At 38.8% G+C, this 19,141-nt stretch overlaps 1 protein-coding gene and 1 long non-coding RNA gene across 10 annotated transcripts in view; one reads left to right on the top strand and one right to left on the bottom strand.

The window, feature by feature from the left end:
• The window catches only part of GPX5 (glutathione peroxidase 5), a 75,413-nt gene extending 65,474 nt beyond the window's left edge, over positions 1 to 9,939 (top strand). For 8 of the 9 annotated variants that reach the window (XM_081080678.1, XM_081080680.1, XM_081080679.1 and 5 more), the window contains 4 exons: positions 406 to 559; positions 6,691 to 6,808; positions 7,261 to 7,360; positions 8,417 to 9,939. In XM_081080678.1, the coding sequence (XP_080936804.1) occupies positions 406 to 559; positions 6,691 to 6,808; positions 7,261 to 7,360; positions 8,417 to 8,623 (579 nt within the window). In that variant the 3' untranslated portion in view covers positions 8,624 to 9,939. The remainder of the gene's footprint in view (positions 1 to 405; positions 560 to 6,690; positions 6,809 to 7,260; positions 7,361 to 8,416) is intronic. The other variant, XM_081080681.1, reaches the window with a different exon arrangement.
• LOC308495696 overlaps positions 1 to 19,141 on the bottom strand; it is a 41,145-nt gene that overhangs the window by 7,441 nt on the left and 14,563 nt on the right. The window contains exon 2 of the long non-coding RNA XR_013993028.1: positions 8,339 to 8,615. This is a non-coding gene — a long non-coding RNA (uncharacterized lncRNA). The remainder of the gene's footprint in view (positions 1 to 8,338; positions 8,616 to 19,141) is intronic.

Raw genomic sequence — 19,141 nt, 5'->3', positions numbered from 1 at the left:
TCTCTACATTGAGAGAATCCAGGCAGGATATTTTCAATGCAGAGCCCAAGCGTAACCTTATTTCCATAGAAGCGTGGAAGTCAGTGTGCTTTTCTATTTGGCCCCACATACATCCAGTTCCTCCCATCCCAGCTCATGTATTACTGCTTTTTTCCATTCATCACAGCATCTCCTGGTATCCAGCCTTTTCCATGATAACAGGAAGAGAGACTTGAATGTTTATTGCTCAAAAAAAAACCACACTTTGGCTTTCAAGTCACAAGATCTTTCAGTCTTGTCATTGACACCTTATACAACTCTTGTTTGTTTTCTTGGTTTCAGTTAATACATGTAGTATACTTTGAGTGCTTTGAACGATTGCACAGGTGTTGTTATTAATATTATCATTTTAAAAAAATATTTCAGATGGATTGCTACAAAGATGTGAAAGGGACCATCTATGAATATGACGCCTTCACTCTTAATGGAAAGGAACGCATTATGTTCAAGCAGTACATGGGCAAGCACATCCTTTTCGTCAATGTGGCCACCTATTGTGGTCTAACAGTTCAATACCCTGGTAAGAATTTATAACCAAATCCCCTTGGAATTAAATTTTCCAGCTCATTATATTCTAAATCATAATCAGAATTATGTTTTAATTTTATGTCAAAATAAATACTCGTGATCAAATGACTTCATTCCCCAATGTCAGGAGTCAGCAAACTATGGCCCACAGGCCAAATCTTGCCAGCCTGCTTTTGTAAACAAAGATTTATTGGAAGACAGCTATGCCCATTCATTTAAATGTTGTCTGAGGTTGATCTTACACTGTAAAGCAGAGTTGAGTGGTTGTTTGAGTATTGGTGACGGAGACCATCTGGCTTGTAAAGTCTGAAATATTTACTACCAGACTTTCACAGAGAAATTTGTTGATTCCTTCCCTATTTCTTGCCTCTGCTTTACTCCTGAGATTTCCAGGAGAATCAATATACATGTGAGGACTGGAAGCCTCTCCAAAGATTCAAAAATCTTCTTGATAAATGCAAGAGAGAAGACTGATGTTTTTTGAAACATTTTCAGGGATTAAAAGTAGCTTACAAACCAAGGAAAAGGAAGAAAGGTATTTTATACCTGAAGTTGCATTTGACTGGAGTGAAGGCTGGTAGAGGAAACAATTATAGAGGCAAATACTCACTCTCCAACCAGAACACCTCCTTTACATGCAGTTTTCTCTCTGGCCCTGTGTGCATTATGCAGGAAAGAACTGTATCTTTCTCATACTTTAGACCACGTGGTTTAAAAGCCAATAAACAATAAATTTCATGGACTATACCAGAAATAGATGCATTTCTTATATTTGAAATTCATTTTTTTGTTTTTAATTATGTTTTAAATGAGCAATATATTCAAAAGATTCACAGTTCAAAAGGAATAAAAAAGTTTAGAGTAAAAAATTTTTCCTCATAATTAATAGTAAAAAGCTGAAGCCCTTTGCTCTACGTTCAGGAACACGACAAGGTTGTCCCCTATCACCTCTGCTTTTCAACATAGTGTTGGAAGTCCTCGCCAGAGCTATCAGGCAAGAGAAAGAAATAAAAGGCATCCAAATTGGGAATGAAGAAGTTAAATTGTCACTCTTTGCAGATGACATGATGCTATATATAGAAAACCCTAAAGACTCCACCAAAAAGCTATTAGAAACAATCAATGAATATAGTAAAGTTGCTGGCTACAAAATCAACGTACAAAAGTCCATTGCTTTCCTATATACCAACAATGAAATCTCAGAAAAAGAGATAGAAAAAACAATTCCTTTTGCAATTGCAGCAAAAAGAATAAAATACCTAGGAATAAACTTAACCAAGGATGTGAAGGATTTATATGCTGAAAACTATAAGACATTTTTGAAAGAAATTGAAGAAGACACAAAGAAATGGAAAGACATTCCGTGCTCATGGATTGGAAGAATCAACATAGTTAAAATGGCCATATTACCCAAAGCCATATACAGATTTAATGCAATCCCCATTAAAATCCCAATGGCATTTTTTAAAGAAATAGAACAAAAAATCATCAGATTTGTTTGGAACCACAAAAGACCCCGAATAGCCAAAGCAATATTAAAAAAAAAGAACAATACTGGAGGTATCACACTCCCTGATTTTTCCTTGTACTACAATAATCAAAACAGCTTGGTATTGGCGGAAAAACAGACACATAGACCAATGGAATAGAATTGAGAACCCAGAAATAAAACCACATAAATATGGACAGATAATTTTTGACAAAGAAGAAAAAAACATACAATGGAGGAAAGACAGCCTCTTCAATAAATGGTGCTGGCAGAATTGGATAGCTACGTGCAAAAGAATGAAACTGGACTGCTATCTGTCACCATGTACCAAAATTAATTCAAAATGGATCAAAGACTTAAGCATAAGACCTGACACAATAAACTGCATTGAAGAAAACATAGGTACTAAACTTATGGACCTTGGGTTCAAAGAGCATTTTATGAATTTGACTCCAAAGGCAATGGAAGTAAAAACTAAAATAAACAAATGGGATTATATGAAACTGAAAAGCTTCTGCACAGCAAAAGAAACTATTGACAAAATAATGAGGCAACCAACTGAATGGGAGAAGATTTTCGCAAACAGTTCCTCTGATAAGGGGCTAATATCCAAAATATACAAGGAACTCATGAAACTCAACAACAAAAAAACAAACAACCCAATTGAAAAATGGACAGAGGACCTGAAGAGACATTTCTCCAAAGAGGACATACAAATGGCAAATAGACATATGAAAAAATGCTCAACATCGCTAATCATCAGAGAAATGCAAATGAAAACCACAATGAGATATCACCTCACCCCAGTCAGAATGGCTTTCATCAACAAAACAAATAGTAACAAGTGTTGGAGAGGCTGTGGAGAAAAAGGAACTCTCATACACTGTTGGTGGGAATGCAGACTGGTGCAGCCGCTATGGAAGGCAGTGTGGAGGTTCCTCAAGAAATTACGAATAGAATTACCATATGACCCAGCAATCGCTCTCCTGGGTATCTACCCCAAAAATATAAAAGCATTTCTCTATAGAGACACGTGTACGCCAATGTTCATTGCAGCTTTGTTTACGGTGGCCAAGACATGGAAACAACCAAAATGTCCTTCGATAGATGAATGGATAAAGAAGTTGTGGTACATATACACAATGGAATACTATTCGGCGTTAAGGAAAGATGATATAGGAGCATTTGTGACAACATGGATGGATCTCGAGAGAATAATGCTAAGTGAAATAAGTCAGACAGAAAAAGCAGAGAACCCTATGATTTCACTGATATGTGGTATATAAACCAAAAAGAACAAGACAAACAAATGAGAAACAAAAACTCATAGACACAGACAATAATTTAGTGGTTACCAGAAGGTAAGGGGGTGGGTGGTGGGTGATGAGGGTAAAGGGGATCAAATATATGGTGATGGAAGGAGAACTGACTCTGGGTGGTGAACACACAATGGGATTTATAGATGATGTAATACAGAATTATACACCTGAAATCTATGTAAATTTACTAACAATTGTCACCCCAATAAAATTAATTAAAAAAAAATTTTTTCTACCTCCTTCCTCTCCCTCCAGATGAATAATATCATGTTTAAAGAACATACAGATAGATTCTTTTTCTGCTTTTTCCCCAGTTGATAACATACTATAAACACTATTTGCCATTTTGCTTTTTAAAATTAATAAAGTGTTTTGGAGTTCATGCCTTTTTCTCATTTTAAAATTTTATTTATTTATTTATTTATTTATTTGTTTATTTATTTATTTCAGTTACAGTTGACATTAAGTATTTTTTATATTAGTTTCAGGTGTACACCATAATGGTTAGACATCTATATAATTTAAGCAGTGATTTCCACCCCCCAGTAGCCTAGTACCCACCTGGCACTATACATAGTTGTTACAACATTATTGACTATATTCTCTATGCCGTACTTTATATCCCCAAGACTATTTTGCAAATACCAATATGTACTTCTTAATTCCGTCACCTTTTTCACCCAACCCCCCTCCCATCTAGCAACCATCAGTTTGTTCTCTGTATGTATGTGTCTGTTTCTGTTTTGTTTGCTCATTTATTCTGTTTTTAGATTTCACATATAAGTGAGATCATATGGTATTTGTCTTTCTCTGTTTGATTTATTTCACTTAGCATAATACCTTCCAGGTCCATCCATGTTGTTGCAAATGGTAAGATTTCAGTCTTTTTTATGACCGAAAAAAACAATCCAATTAAAAAATGGGCAGAGGACATGAAGAGACATTTCTCCAAAGAGGACATTCAGATGGCCAATAGAGATATGAAAAGATGTTCAACGTCACTAATAATCAGAAAAATGCAAATAAAAACCACAATGAGATACTCCCTCACACCTGTCAGAATGCCCATCATCAATAAATTAACAAACAAGTTCTGGCGAGGAGGAGAAAAGGGAACCCTGTGCACTGTTGATGGGACTATAATTGGTGCAGCCACTATGGAAAACAGTATGGAGGTTCCTCAAAAAATTAAAAGTAGAACTACTCATTCTTTTTTAAGACTGAATAATATTCTGTTGAACCATAATTCATTTTACCAGTTTAAAGGAACTTTAAAAATCAATTTATTCCATTCCCACTCTGTATGTAACAGATGAGGAAACAGGAATATATGCTGAACGACTGGAAGACAGGCTTCCTGATTTATCGTCTGTTTCCTAGAAGAAGTGATTATCTATAGTGACTAAAGACAAGAGGGAAGGATGGGGGGAGAGGTACTGAGGAACCCCGTGGAAACAGACAGCAGTCTCTATGAAAAACAAAACAAAACAAAACCACTAAAAGAAGATACCAGCTGGTTGAGCTGAATCTGAGTGGGTATGGTTGGTGTTTGTCAGGGGACTGAATGCACCTAGTCCAGAAAGGGTTAACAAAGAAGAGGATTATGAAAGTCTGAACAGACAAGCTGGCAAGATTCCTGGCAGTCGGAGGAAGGCAGTTGGAAGCATATGTTTTGGCACATCAATGAGGGTTTTTGGTAGAATGCATGTTTAAAATCCTGAAGATTGTTGCAGAACACTAGGAAGATCGACTTGGAGTTTCTCTGGTTTTCTTTGCCCCTGTCAGGTTTACCCACACTTCACCCAGGGTGGACCAGCCTGTACAGAGGAGAGAAGCCCATTCTCATTTTCCATGTATTTTCCTTTCAAAAAGATTCTATTAATTAACCAACCAGAGAAGGCAAACTGATGAACAGTGATATTTAAACCTGGCTTTGTTTAAAAATTACCTGGTGAGCTTTTTGTTTCTTTAATCATGATAAAGAAAGACATTATAAAATTTGCCATGTTAACCATTTTTAAGTATACAGTTCAGTAGTGTTAAGAACATTCACGTTGTAAAACAAATCTCCAGAACCTTTCATCTTGCAAAACTGAAACTCTGTACCTATTAAACAACTCTCCTTGTCCCTCCCCTCTTCCACTCAGGTCTTAGAAACCACCATTCTAATTCTGTTTCTATAAATTTGACTAGTTTATATACCTCATGTAAGTAAAATCATACAATATTTGTCTTTTTATGGCTAGTTTATTTTACTTAGCAAAAGATCTTCAAGGTTCATCCATGTTGTAGCATGTGACAGAATTTCCTTCATTTCTAAAGCTGAATAATATTCCGTTGTATGTACACACCACATTTTGTTTATCCATTTATCCATCAATGAACATTTAGGTTGTTTTCACCTTTTAACTGTTACAAATAGTGCTGCTATGAACATGGGTATACAAATATCTCTTTGAGACCCTGCTTTCAATTATTTGCATATATACCCAAAAGTGGGATTGCTGAATCTGTGGTAGTAGTTCTATCTTGTTTTTTTATTTTTTATAAATTTTATTGGGGAATATTGGGGAACAGTGTGTTTCTCCAGGGTCCATCAGCTCCAAGTCGTCCTTTAATCCAGTTGTGGAGGGCACAGCTCAGCTCCAAGTCCAGTCACCATTTTCAATCTTTAGTTGCAGGGGACACAGCCCACCATCCCATGCAGAAATTGAACCGGCAACCTTGCTCTAACCAACTGAGTCATCTGGCCACACCTGTGGTAGTTCTATTTTAAACTTTTTAAAATTAATTTTATTTAGATGACATTGGTTAATAAAAGTATATAGGTTTCAAGTGTACAATTCGATAATACATCATCTATATATTGTGTTTGTGTTCACCACCCAGAGTCAGTTCTCCTTCTGCCACCACGTATTTGACCATCTTTAAACTTTCTTGCACCGTTTCACAATGCCGCCAACGGTGACTTGATGAGCTTTTGGATAATAAAGATGACTGGGAACCATCTCAGAAGTGGAATGGAATCAGAGAATTCTCTGGAATGGGGTTAGGCATCCCTATCTTTAAGGAATGGCCTGCAGCTGATTCTGATGTGTTGCACACATGGAAAATACTGTACTTTGATAAAGGACTTGGACTGTGTGTCTGGAAATTTGAATCTAACTTTAGTTTTGCCACTAACAGTCTTGCAAACCTAGAGATTGTTTTTTTTTCTTCCCTGGGCCTCTGTTTCCCCCTTTGCTAAATGGGATCTTTCTCTACAAAAGGCAAAGTCTCTAGCCAGGCTGCCATATTGTCCCTTTTCTACCACAGAACTGAACACACTTCAGGAGGAGCTGAAGCCCTTTGGCTTAGTTGTACTGGGCTTTCCCTGCAACCAATTTGGAAAGCAAGAACCAGGAGAAAACTCAGAGATCCTTCCAGGGCTGAAGTAAGTGCCTGCTTAAAACCCTATAGGAGACCTCGGTCTATCTTTCTTGAGTCACCAGAGGCCCTTCCATTTAAGGGACTTACTGCATGGGTGCTGGATTCACAGGCTCAGTGGCATATGCGAACTGTTTTTAACTTTGGCCTTCCCTGATGTGAGTCTGGTTGTACCCAGAAACACTCTCCCCATCCCTAGATGGACTATGGAGGAGAAGGAGCACTAAAACAGCTGGTACAGAAGCAGTATGGAGGACAAGACAGTTTTAGTAGTAGAATAAAGAAAAATTTAGTCAGGGAAGCCAAAGTAAAAAAAAAAAAAAGCCTTATTTTTCTTTCCCAGCCCTGGCTACTGTATCTCTACCTCTTTCTTCTCTTTCCCATGACCTCAAATTTTAGTATCTCATCATAATTTTCTTATATTCTGGAGCTTCTTAGGAACATTATGGTTTATTACAGGTATGTCCGTCCAGGGGGAGGATATGTGCCTAATTTCCAACTTTTTGAGAAAGGAGATGTGAATGGTGAAGAAGAACAGAAAGTCTTCACCTTTTTGAAGGTGAGTGAATTACTGACATAACCTCTTCTTCCCTGATACTTCTAGCACAGTGTTGGTGTGGTAGAAATGGACCCAAGGGCTCATGCCTGGAGGTGGGATTGCACTCTTTGAAGGAAATCTCTACATGAGCATAGAGACTGGCATTAATTTGTTAGCAGCTATGGGCTCTGGCTTTGTGTGCTCTTTGATATTCATTCATCCATTCAAGGTACATTTATTGAGTGCTTGTTATCTATAAGTCAGTTTGCTAAATACTAAGGATATAAAGATTAATAAGACACAGTCCCTACCGCTTGATGATCTCATTCTAGAGAGGGAGGCATAAAAATCAATAGGTATAACACAATTTAGTGAGAGCCTTTTATGAAACAACTTTTAAATATAGAGAATGCGAGAGCTGAAAGGGACCCCAAAGATCACCAGAGTTAATTGTTCCTAAATGCTGGACTGTGGGCCAAAGTTAGCCAGGAGGAGATTTTTATAAATCCTCAATAAATGGAAAAAAATAGAACAGTATAAGGAAAGTTTTATAAACTCAAATGACATATAGGGCTGCCCTTTATTCTAAGGTTATGGCCTATATGCAATTTATTCTTAAAATAATCTTGTTTTATTAAATCAAATGATGAAGTGATGATTATTTTTTAATGTCTTATTTGACAAAAGAAAATGCTGGTGACTCTACGTTGGTCCCAAAAGACATTTTTGAAATGCTACTGGCCCATGGAGCCCCAAGACCTGGGAAACCACATTCTAATCCAAGCTATTAGCAGAAAAGGAACCCAAAAGCCAGAGAGGTGATATGTCTTACCCAGCAGTATGATTTTGTGATGGGGTCGTGGGGAAAAACACAAAGAGGGAACACACTTGCTATCACATCTACAACATTCTTGGTACTTGGCATAGTGGTAATTCACAGACTTTATTAAGAATCACATGAAATTAAAATATCTAGATATAAGAAGGGGAATGGGTTACCTCTGGGTGAAAATAGCCTGGATCATCCAGGAGCAGATGATGATGTTGTCATTTCTCTTTTCCATCTCTTTGCTTCAGCACTCCTGTCCTCACCCCTCTGAGCTTTTGGGCTCTTTTAAACATATCTCCTGGGAGCCCATAAAGGTTCATGACATTCGCTGGAATTTTGAAAAGTTGCTGGTGGGACCTGATGGAGTTCCTGTCATGCGCTGGCTCCACTGGGCTCCAGTCAGCACAATCAAGTCAGACATCCTGGTGTACCTGAAGCAGTTTGAAACTAAATAGGAATGTCAAGTTGGGAGCAAAAGCCATCCTGCTTCTCACCTGAAGACCTGTTCAAAAAACTCTATCTTTTCACTGTACTCTCTAAATGGTCTCCCCTTGACTAAATCGCCTCTATACTGGTGAAATTCCCACTCTCTACTAAGTAGATTTGTATTCGGAAGGCTACTGTTCTTTCACCTTGCAAGAGTATGTGGGTGAAGAACAAAAGAATAAAAACCCTAAATCTTCAGGCCTTTGTTACAAACTTAATAATTCATATCCATCAAAGGAAAATCATCCATCCATGAGAAAGGTTCAGTCTGTCACAATATCCTGAAGAAGAATGTTCTTAGACATCCTGACTCCCCTTTCCTCTCTCCAACCTAAAGGTGCAGAAATAGCTGGGGATCAGAGCCATATGATCTAGGTTCCTCTTCGTAACATTTTTCCTCCCATAGGACAAACATGTATTGTCAGTTTCCAACTCGTTTTGGATCAGTCTTCATTCATGATACCCACCTCCCCAACTGGCCTGTCCTCCTCCTGTAGGAGCTTTAAGGCAGAGTGAGAGGGGGAAATCATCTCACAAGAAAAGAAGGGAATCTCCATAATATTGAGACCGAGAGCCGCTCTCTAATATGGACCCTACAAAAATTCCTTATTGTCTTATTTTAGTGCATTCAAATTATGACCCCTGGGCAGGGCATGCTTTGAAGGATGAGCTTTCCCCTCTTAACCCTGGATTCCTCAGCTTCAGAACCAGCATGCCACTATCTCTAATAAAATGTTTTCTCCCGCACCTGGGATCGCTGTGTTGGTTTTAAATTCCTATCCTGTGTCTCACCTCTGTCCTCTTTCTCACTCTATCGCAGATGGTGTATTGCTCAAATGACCTGAACCCCTTGAACAGAAAGATTTATCCTTCCAGATCCTTGGAGCCACATGATGGCTCTTAATTGTCATTCCACTTTAGAAATTGCCTCAGGTGAAGGTCATTTCCCCTTTTCAGGAGCAGCCTGTATTTAATTTCTGATCAATGACAGGTATAGAGGTCAATACCTGACTTCTCAATTTAGGACAACTCTGAAGGGCCCATCCCAGCTGCAGAGACACCCAAAGGATAGGCTGATGCCTTTTTGTACTTGCATTGCTGCCCAATTTTATGAATGTAAATCTCCATTTTAGCATATTTCCAGGGAACCCCAACCTACAACAGTTGGTATCAAAAGTGACCTGAGAAAGAAGATGCTAAGATGAAATTTTTTAAATTAAATTTACTGGGGTGACGTTAGTAAAATTACATAGGTTTCAAGCCTACATTCCTACAGTACATCTTCTATATATTGTATTCTGTGCTCACTACCCAGAATCAGTTCTCCTTCTATCACCATATATGTGACATCCTTTATCCTCATTGACCACTCCCCTTCCCCCTTTTCACTCTGGTAACCACTAAACTACTGTCTGTGAGTTTTTGCTTGTCTCGTTCCTTTGTTGCTTTCATTATATATCCCACATATGAGTGCAGTCATGTTGTTCTTGATTTTTTTCTGTCTGACTTGTTTCACTTAGCATGATAATCTCAAGATCCATCCATGTTGTCACAAATGGCAGTATTTCATCTTTTCTTATGGCCGAGTAGTATTCCATTGTATATATATACCACATCTTCTTTATCCAATCATCTGAGATGAAACTTTTTTTAATTAAAAATTATTGAGGTGACTATTGTTAGTAAAGCTACATAGATTGCAGGCATACAATTCTGTATTACATTATCTATATTTCACTTTGTGTGTTCACCACCCAGAGTCAGTTCCCTTTCCAGCACCATATATTACACCCCGTTTACCCACATCTAACACCCCCGTCCTGCCTTACCCTCTGGTAACCACTAAACTAGTCTCTATTCTTATAAGTTTTTGTTCCTTCATTTGTTTGTCTTGTTCTTTTTTTTTCTTTTTTTATTAAATTTATTGGGGTGACAATTGTTAGTAAATTTACATAATATTTCAGGTGTACAATTCTGTATTACATCGTCTATAAATCCCATTGTGTGTTCACCACCCAGAGTCAGTTCTCCTTCCATCACCATATATTTGATCCCCTTTACCCTCATCACCCACCCCCCACCCCCTTACCCTCTGGTAACCACTAAATTATTGTCTGTGTCTATGAGTTTTTGTTTCTCATTTGTTTGTCTTGTTCTTTTTGGTTTATATACCACATATCAGTGAAATCATAGGGTTCTCTGCTTTTTCTGTCTGACTTATTTCACTTAGCATTATTCTCTCGAGATCCATCCATGTTGTCACAAATGCTCCTATATCATCTTTCCTTAACGCCGAATAGTATTCCATTGTGTATATGTACCACAACTTCTTTATCCATTCATCTATCGAAGGACATTTTGGTTGTTTCCATGTCTTGGCCACCATAAACAAAGCTGCAATGAACATTGGCGTACACGTGTCTCTATAGAGAAATGCTTTTATATTTTTGGGGTAGATACCCAGGAGAGCGATTGCTGGGTCATATGGTAATTCTATTCGTAATTTCTTGAGGAACCTCCACACTGCCTTCCATAGCGGCTGCACCAGTCTGCATTCCCACCAACAGTGTATGAGAGTTCCTTTTTCTCCACAGCCTCTCCAACACTTGTTACTATTTGTTTTGTTGATGAAAGCCATTCTGACTGGGGTGAGGTGATATCTCATTGTGGTTTTCATTTGCATTTCTCTGATGATTAGCGATGTTGAGCATTTTTTCATATGTCTATTTGCCATTTGTATATTGGATGCCTTTTATTTCTTTCCATTGCCTGACTGCCCTGGCGAGGATTTCCAACACTATGTTGAAAAGCAGAGGTGAGAGACGACAGCCGTGTCGTGTTCCTGAACATACAGCAAAGGGCTTAAGTTTTTCATTGTTAATTATGATGTTAGCTGAGTCTGTTATATATGGCCTTTATTATGTTAAGGTATTTTCCTTCTATACCTATTTTATTAAATGTTTTAATCATAAATGGATGTTGTATCTTGTCATACACTTTTTCTACATCTATTGATATAATCATATGATTTTTGCCCTTTATTTCCTTATGTGGTGTATCACATTGATTGATTTGCATATGTTGAATCATCATTGTGTCCCTGATATAAACCCTACTTGGTCATGATGAGTAATCTTTTTACTACATTGTTACATTCAATTTGCTACAATTTTGTTTAAGATATTTGCATCTGTATTCATCAGAGATGAATGGTCTGTAGGTTTCTTTTTCTGTGTTGTCATTCCCAGGTTTTGGTATCAGGGTAATGTTGGCCTCATAAAATGAGTTAGGGAATACTGTCTCTTCTTCAATTTTTTTTGGAAGAGTTCGAATAGGAAATGTATTACATCCTCTTTGAAGGTTTGGTAGCATTCACTACTGCATCTGGTCCCGGACTTTCACTTTTGGAAAGTTTTCCAATGACTGATTCAATTTCCTTACTGGTGATTAGTCTATTCAGATTTTCCAATTCTTCGTAATTCAGCCTAGGAAGGCTATATGTTTCGAAGAACTGGTCCGTTTCTTCTAGGTTATTGACTTTGGTGGCATATAATCCCTCATAGTATTCTTGGATGATCCTTTGTATTTCTGTGGCATCTATCATAAGTTCCCCTCTAACATTTCTGATTTTGTTTACTATATTTTATATTATATAAAATAAAATCTTTATTTTATATTAGATTTTATTAGAAGTCTTTTTATCATAGTGAGTCTAGACAAGGGTTTGTCAATTTTACTAATCTTTTCAAAGAACCAGCTCTTTGTCACATTAATTTTTCTATTGTGTTTTGTTCTGATTTCATTTAGTACTGCTCTGATTTTTATTATTTCCTTCCTTCTGCTGACTTTGGGTTTCACTTGTTCTTCCTTTTCTACTTCTTTAAGGCATATGTAAGGTTATTTATCTGGGATTTTTCTTGTTTCTTGAGATAGGCCTGTAATGATATAAATTTCCCTCTTAAATCTGCTTTCGCTATATCCCAAAAATTTTGGTAGGATGTATTTTCATTCTCATTTCTCTCTAAGTACCCTTTGATCTCTCCTCTTATTTCTTCTTTGACCCGGTCGTTCTTTAAAAGTCTGTTGTTTAATCTCCACATATTTGTGGTTTTTCCTGCTTTCTTTTTGCAGTTGATATCCAATTTCAAAGCCTTGTGATCAGAGAATATGCTTGGTATGATTTCAATCTTCTTAAATTTGCTGAGGCTGATTTTATGTTCCAATATATGGTCTATCCTTGAGAATGTTCCATGTACACTAGAAAAAAATGTATAGTCTAATGTTCTAGGATGAAGTGCTCTATAAATGTCAATTATGTCCATTTCATCTAATGTTCATTTAGGGCTGCCATTTCTTTATTGATTTTCTGTTTGGATGATATATCTGTAGCTGTCAATGATGTATTTAGGTCCCCAAGTATAATTGTGTTTTGGTCAATTTCTCCCTTTAGATCTGTTGATAGTTGCTTGGTATATTTCGGTGCTCCCTGATTGGGGGCATAAATATTGATGACTGTTATGTCTTCTTGTTGTATAGTCCCCTTTATCATTACGAAATGTCCATCTTTGTTTCTTTTTCATTTTTATCCTGAAGTCTGTTTCATCGGATATCAATATAGCTACACCTGATTTTCTCTGGATATCATTTGCTTGGAGTGTCAATTTCCACCCTTTCACTTTGAATCTATGTTTGTCCTTATAGCTGAGATATGTCTCTTGGAGGCAGCATATGATCGAGTTTAATTTTTTGATCCAATCTGCTACTCTATGGCTTTTTATTGGTGAGTTCAGTCCATTTACATTTAGGGTGATTATTGATATGTGAGGATTTCCTATCATTCTATCTTCAGTTTTCTGGTAAGACTGTGTTTCCACTGTTTCTTTGTCTTTTTGTTCTTGTCTATTATTTCTGTGTGGTGGTATTCTATGATTTTTACCTCTGTTTTTTCTTTTATAGCATTATATATTTCAGTTCTGAATTTTTTTTTGAGTCGTTTCCATTAAGTTTATGTAAAAGAAAGTTTGATACTTAGAGTATTCCATTTTCTTCATCATGCTTACTTTCTCCATTCCTATATTCCTGTTCAGGCTTTTTTAATCTTCCCCTTTTATGTTTGGTTGCCACAGATTGTCGCTATTGATGGTGGTCATTTACTTAGTATTTCTTGTAGTGCAGGTTGTGTGTTAGAAAATTCCTTCAGCTTCTATTGTCTGGAAAGGTCTTTGTTCCTCCTTCATATCTAAAAGATGTCTTTGCTGGATATATTATTCTTGGCTTATAATTTCTCTCTTTCAATAGGTTGAGAATCTGGTTCCACTCCCTCTGGCTTATAGAGTTTCTGCTGAAAATTCTGATGTTATTCTAATCGGCTTTCCTTTGTAGCTTCTTTTCCCTGGATGCCTTGAGTATTCTTTCTTTGTTGTGGATTTTTGACAGCTTCAATACAATGTGCCTTGGAGAAGGCCTGTTGGGGTTGAGGTAATTAGGTGTTCTATTTGCTTCTTGGATTCAAGGATCCTGTCTTTCCAAAGTATGGGAAGTTCTCATTGACTGTTTTTTTGAATATACGCCCTGTTCCCTTCTCCCTTCCTTCTCCTTCTAGTGTGCCCATTATTCTTATATTGCTCTTTTTGATGGAGTCAGAATATTCTTATAGAGTTCTTTCATGTCTTTTAAGTGTCAAGTCTCTTTCTTCTTACATCCGTGTCATTTACAGATTTCTATCTTCGAGGTCACTGATTCTTTCCTCCATCTGATCAACTCTACTACCTAAGCTGGCTATTTCATTCTTCATTTCTTTTATTGAGGTCTTAATCTCCAGAATTCTATTTGGTACTTTTAAAAATTTCAATCTCATTGGTAAAATATTCATTTTGTTCTTTGATTGTGTTTCTGAGTTCATTAAACTACCTGTATGTGTTTTCTTGCATCTCGTTGAGTTTTTTAAGAACTGCAGTCTTGAATTCTCTGTCATTTAAGTCACATATTTCCATGTCTTTAAGTTAATTTTCTGGAGATTTTTCATTTTCTTCCTGAGCTAGCTTGTTACCTTGGTTATTCATGGCAATAAATGATTTATTATTTCTCTTCCTAGATACCTACACGAGTGGGTTCTGCAACAGGTTGATAGAAATAGGTCTTTCTTTTGGTTTCCAGTAGTTGTTGGTAGAATGTTTTGTTTTCTCTCTGACTGTAGCCTTTTTCTCACTCTCACACTGTATTGCTATATTTTACCTGCACTGTTCCAGCTTCTCACACAATGGGGGGATTCCCTGGAAGGTGTGCTTCTCCTCTGTGAACCGTCTGCCTGGGTCATAGGGCGCCACCTCCAAGGGGGGACGTGGAGAGCTTCCAAGTTCCAAAGCTCTTCCTGCCCCAGATTCAGAGCCCGTGTTTTTCAGCACTTCTGTTTACTCCTGCATGGATTTTCCCAAATAGGTGGGGACAGGGGTATGGCGGTTGTGAGAGGTGGCCCAGAGCAATGGTGGCAACCGGAACCATAGCCGGTCCTGCTTCCACAGCTCCCTCCCCTTTGCTGGAACTAGTTGGGCTGCAAATCTGGGGTCCACAGTTCTCAGAACTGGTAATATTCTGCTATTTTGTTCTGACACTGCTACTGTTCCACTTTGAGCACAGGGCAGATGGGGGTGGCGTGAGCTTTGTGAGGGTAAGGAGGGGGCAGCCAAGGTAAATGCTTAAGGCTTCCGTTATCTGCTCCACAATGAGGGCTTAAACTAGCATTTTTAGCCTTCTTCTTTCAGTCTTTGCTCCGAGGTCTCTGTCGTGAGTGTGGGTTTCAGCCGTTTTATGTGTCCCCTCAGCCCTGTGGGCCATAAGCAGAGCCCTAGCAGACTGAGTTCTTCTCTCTCCCGCAGCTGTGGTAGTTCCGGAATGCAGCAAGCTCAGAGCACCAACTTCAGTCTGGGTCCTGCACCCACGTGGCTCCTTCTCTGCACTTCTCCCTTTCCTCTTCCCTTGCTCATGCAATTTGCCCACCTTTAGATGATTTTAGTAGTGCACTCTTTGTCTTGCCTGTCTGCTGTGCAGGGAGTCCTTTGTGGAGTTATAGTTATTCAGTTTCTTGTAAATTCCAGAGGAGATTTCAAGATGCTCATCTCACGCTGCCATTTTTATGAAGTCATTTGAGATGAGATCTTTGAAGCTGAATTATCCACCATCTAGTTGGCAATGAGAGAATGGCATCCAAGAAATAGCCACCCATTGTCACTAAGTGCAGTGTAAATGTTAAAACTTTTAGCAGATATGAATTTGGAAAAATGTGCACTGAAGATGGGTGCACTGTTTCACTCCCTTTGGTCTGAAGAGTAAAGTTGCTCTAAATGAGACTCAAACCTGTAATCGCACAACAGCCTAGCCAACTGTCCCTTCATGTCTTTCCTTAAGGAAAGAAGAGTTTGTGAGATTGTGCCTTTCTGGGACTCTGTTCCATCCTTGTGTTGACACCTTATGTCTCTCTGTCTGGTCCCCAAAAGATGGTTTGCAGCCAAAGACAGGTAAGATATCTCACGGGAGATACAACCTAAGCCAGGCGGAACCGAGTGGGGACCCCCAATGAGCTGCCTTAGACAAATATGGGAAAGGGCCTTGCCTCCCCTTCCCCCTGCATGGGAAGTCTGTTGCTGGCTCTTGCTTTTCCCTTGCACTTGTTTCCACTTCTCTCAATGGAGTTGTTACAATGTGAAAGACTTGACTCTGAAAAGATACATACTTTAAGTAAAAACATCCTGGGAGCTTGTGCTTCCGCTGTTTATAGACAAAGGTGATTGGAATAAACATTTTTCTGTTATGAAGTCTGAGCCTCATAGACCATGTAAGAAACAATGTTACTTTCTCGTATTTGTATACCTATCAATAAAAGCCTCCAGCAAGCTTTATTCTGGGCTCCAGTCCTCTGACACTGAGAGACCCCTGGCCTTCGGAGAGATTTAACTGCATTAAGTCTTTGCTTGTTTCTTTCTTAAAAACTTAACCCAAACTGCCCCTCCTCACATCCTCACTGCCCTTGTTGCACGGGACGCGACAAAACCCACAACCTCAATGTGCTCAAGTGTGCTATCATGTAAATACCACACACTGACTGTACCACAGTTATAAGTCTGGTTCATTCTTGGAGAGATGTAAGTCAATCTCTTTCACAGATGAGGACTTCAAAAATATTTCTATTAAAGGTATTAAATAATATGAACAAAATGCACCTTCTGATATGGGGCTTCATAAAAGGGATTAAAAGCAGGAATAAAGGGATCCCCAGTATTTGCCATCCTGGAGCCTTTTCCCCCACAACACAGAGACGGTCCTGGGGCTGAGTGTCACAGTCATTTGTACTTTCATTTTCCATTCAGAATCCCATGGCTTCTCTAAATTCAGACTCTTGGGAGACGTCATCAAATGGTGGCAAGAGGTGAGCCTCTGTAAAACTACCCTGGAATTTATAACTAGTCGAACAACAATAACTTCACAAAGGACTCCCTACACAGCAGACAGGCAAGATGAAGGGGCCCACTACTGAATTCACCTAAAGGTGGAAGAATAGCGCGAGCAGGGGAGGAGGGAAGGGAGAAGTGCAAAGACGGAAACCGACGGGCGCAGGATGCCGACCTAGCTCAGTGCTCCAAACTCGTTACATCCTGGAACTACTGCTGCTGCAGGAGAGGGAAAAACTCGGACTGCTAAGGCTCCGTTTATGACCCACAGGGCTGAGGGGACAGCATGTAACACGCTGAACCCAACGCTTACTGCAGGTACCTCAGAGAAAAGACTGTGGGAAGAAGGCCTCGGAGAAAAGACTGTGGGAAGAAGGCTGAAAATAGTGGTTGAAGCCCTCACCCCGAAAGGAGAACAGAAGCCTTAGGCACTGAGGCTAGCCACCCCCTCTCTACCCTCCCAGAGCTCACCCTGCCCCTACCTGCTCAGTGCTAGAAGCGGAACAGTAACAGTGTCAGATCACAAGAACAGAACAGTTGCTGTTCTAAGAATTGTGGACTGAAGACACAGATTCGCAGTCCAACTAGTTCCGTCAAAGGGGAGGGAGCTGTGGAAGCAGGACCAGCTGTGGTTGTGGTCGCCATCATTGCTCAGGGCCACCTCTAACAACTCACCCTGCCCCTGGCCACACCTATCTGAGTGGATCCCTGCAGGAGTAAACAGAACTGCTGAAACATACAGGCTCTGAATATGGTGCAGAAAGAGTTTGGAACTTCAAAGCCCTCCTCATACCCACACAGACTCTGCGCCCTGTGACCCAGGCTAACTGTTAACACAGGAGAAGCCCATCTCCCAGGGAATCCCCCCATTGTGTGACAAGCATGAATAGTGCATAGAAAACATAGCACTACTGTGTCAGAGGAAAAAAAAGCCTGTAGTGGGAGAGAAAATAAGACATTCTACCAACAAGTACTGGAAAACAAAAGAAAGAACTCTTCCTATCAACCTGTTGCAGAAGCCACTCCTGTAGATGCCTAGGAAGAGAAAAAATAAGTCAGTAATAGCCATGAATGACCAAGGAAACAAGACAGCTCAGAAAGAAAGTGAAAAGTTCCCAGAAAATGAACTTAAAGATATGGAAATATGTGACGTAATGACAGAGAATTCAAGACTGCAGTTCTTAAAAAACTCAACAGGGTGAAAAAAAACACAGACAGGCAATTTAATGAACTCAGAAACGATTTCAAAGAACAACATGAGCATTTTACAAAAGAGATTGAAATTTTAAAAAAGAACCAAATGGAATTTCTGGAGATTAAGAAATCAGTAGAAGATATCAAGAACTCAATAGAAGAAATCAAGAATGAAATAACCAGGTTAGGTAGTAGAGTTGACCGGATGGAGGAAAGAATCAGTGACATTGAAGATAGAAACCTAGAAATTACACAGATAGAAGAAGAAATATACTTGAGACTTAAAAGAAATGAAAGAACTCTACAAGAACTTTCTGACTCTATCAGAAAGAGCAATATAAGAATAATGGGCATGCCAGAAGGAGAAGAAAGAGAGAAGGGAACAGAGAATATATTCAAACGAATCGTCGATGAGAACTTCCCAAACGTGTGGAAAGAACTGGATCCTTGAATCCAAGAAGCAAATAGAACACCTAATTACCTCAATCCCAACAGGCCTTCAACAAGGCACATTGTATTGAAGCTGTCTAAAATCAAAGACAAAGAAAGAATCCTCAAGGCAGCCAGGGAAAAGAACAGTGACTTACAAAGGAAAGCCCATTAGATTATCATCAGATTTTTCGAAGAAACTCTACAAGCTAGGAGGGAATGGAACCAAATATTCAAACTATTGAAAGAGAGAAATTATGAGCCAAGAATAACATATCCAGCAAAGATCTCCTTTAGATATGAAGGAGGAATAAAGACATTTCCAGACATCCAGAAACTGAGGGAATTAACTAATACACGACCTGCACTACTGGAAATACAAAGGAGGCTATTAGACCACGAAAAACAGGGACAACTTTT

This window comes from Rhinolophus hipposideros (genome assembly GCF_964194185.1).
Source record: "Rhinolophus hipposideros genome assembly, contig: HAP1_SCAFFOLD_174, whole genome shotgun sequence".
Lineage (NCBI taxonomy): Eukaryota > Metazoa > Chordata > Mammalia > Chiroptera > Rhinolophidae > Rhinolophus > Rhinolophus hipposideros.
The sequence above is the reverse complement of the archived record's forward strand: the minus strand, read 5'-3'. Positions and strand labels throughout refer to the sequence as shown.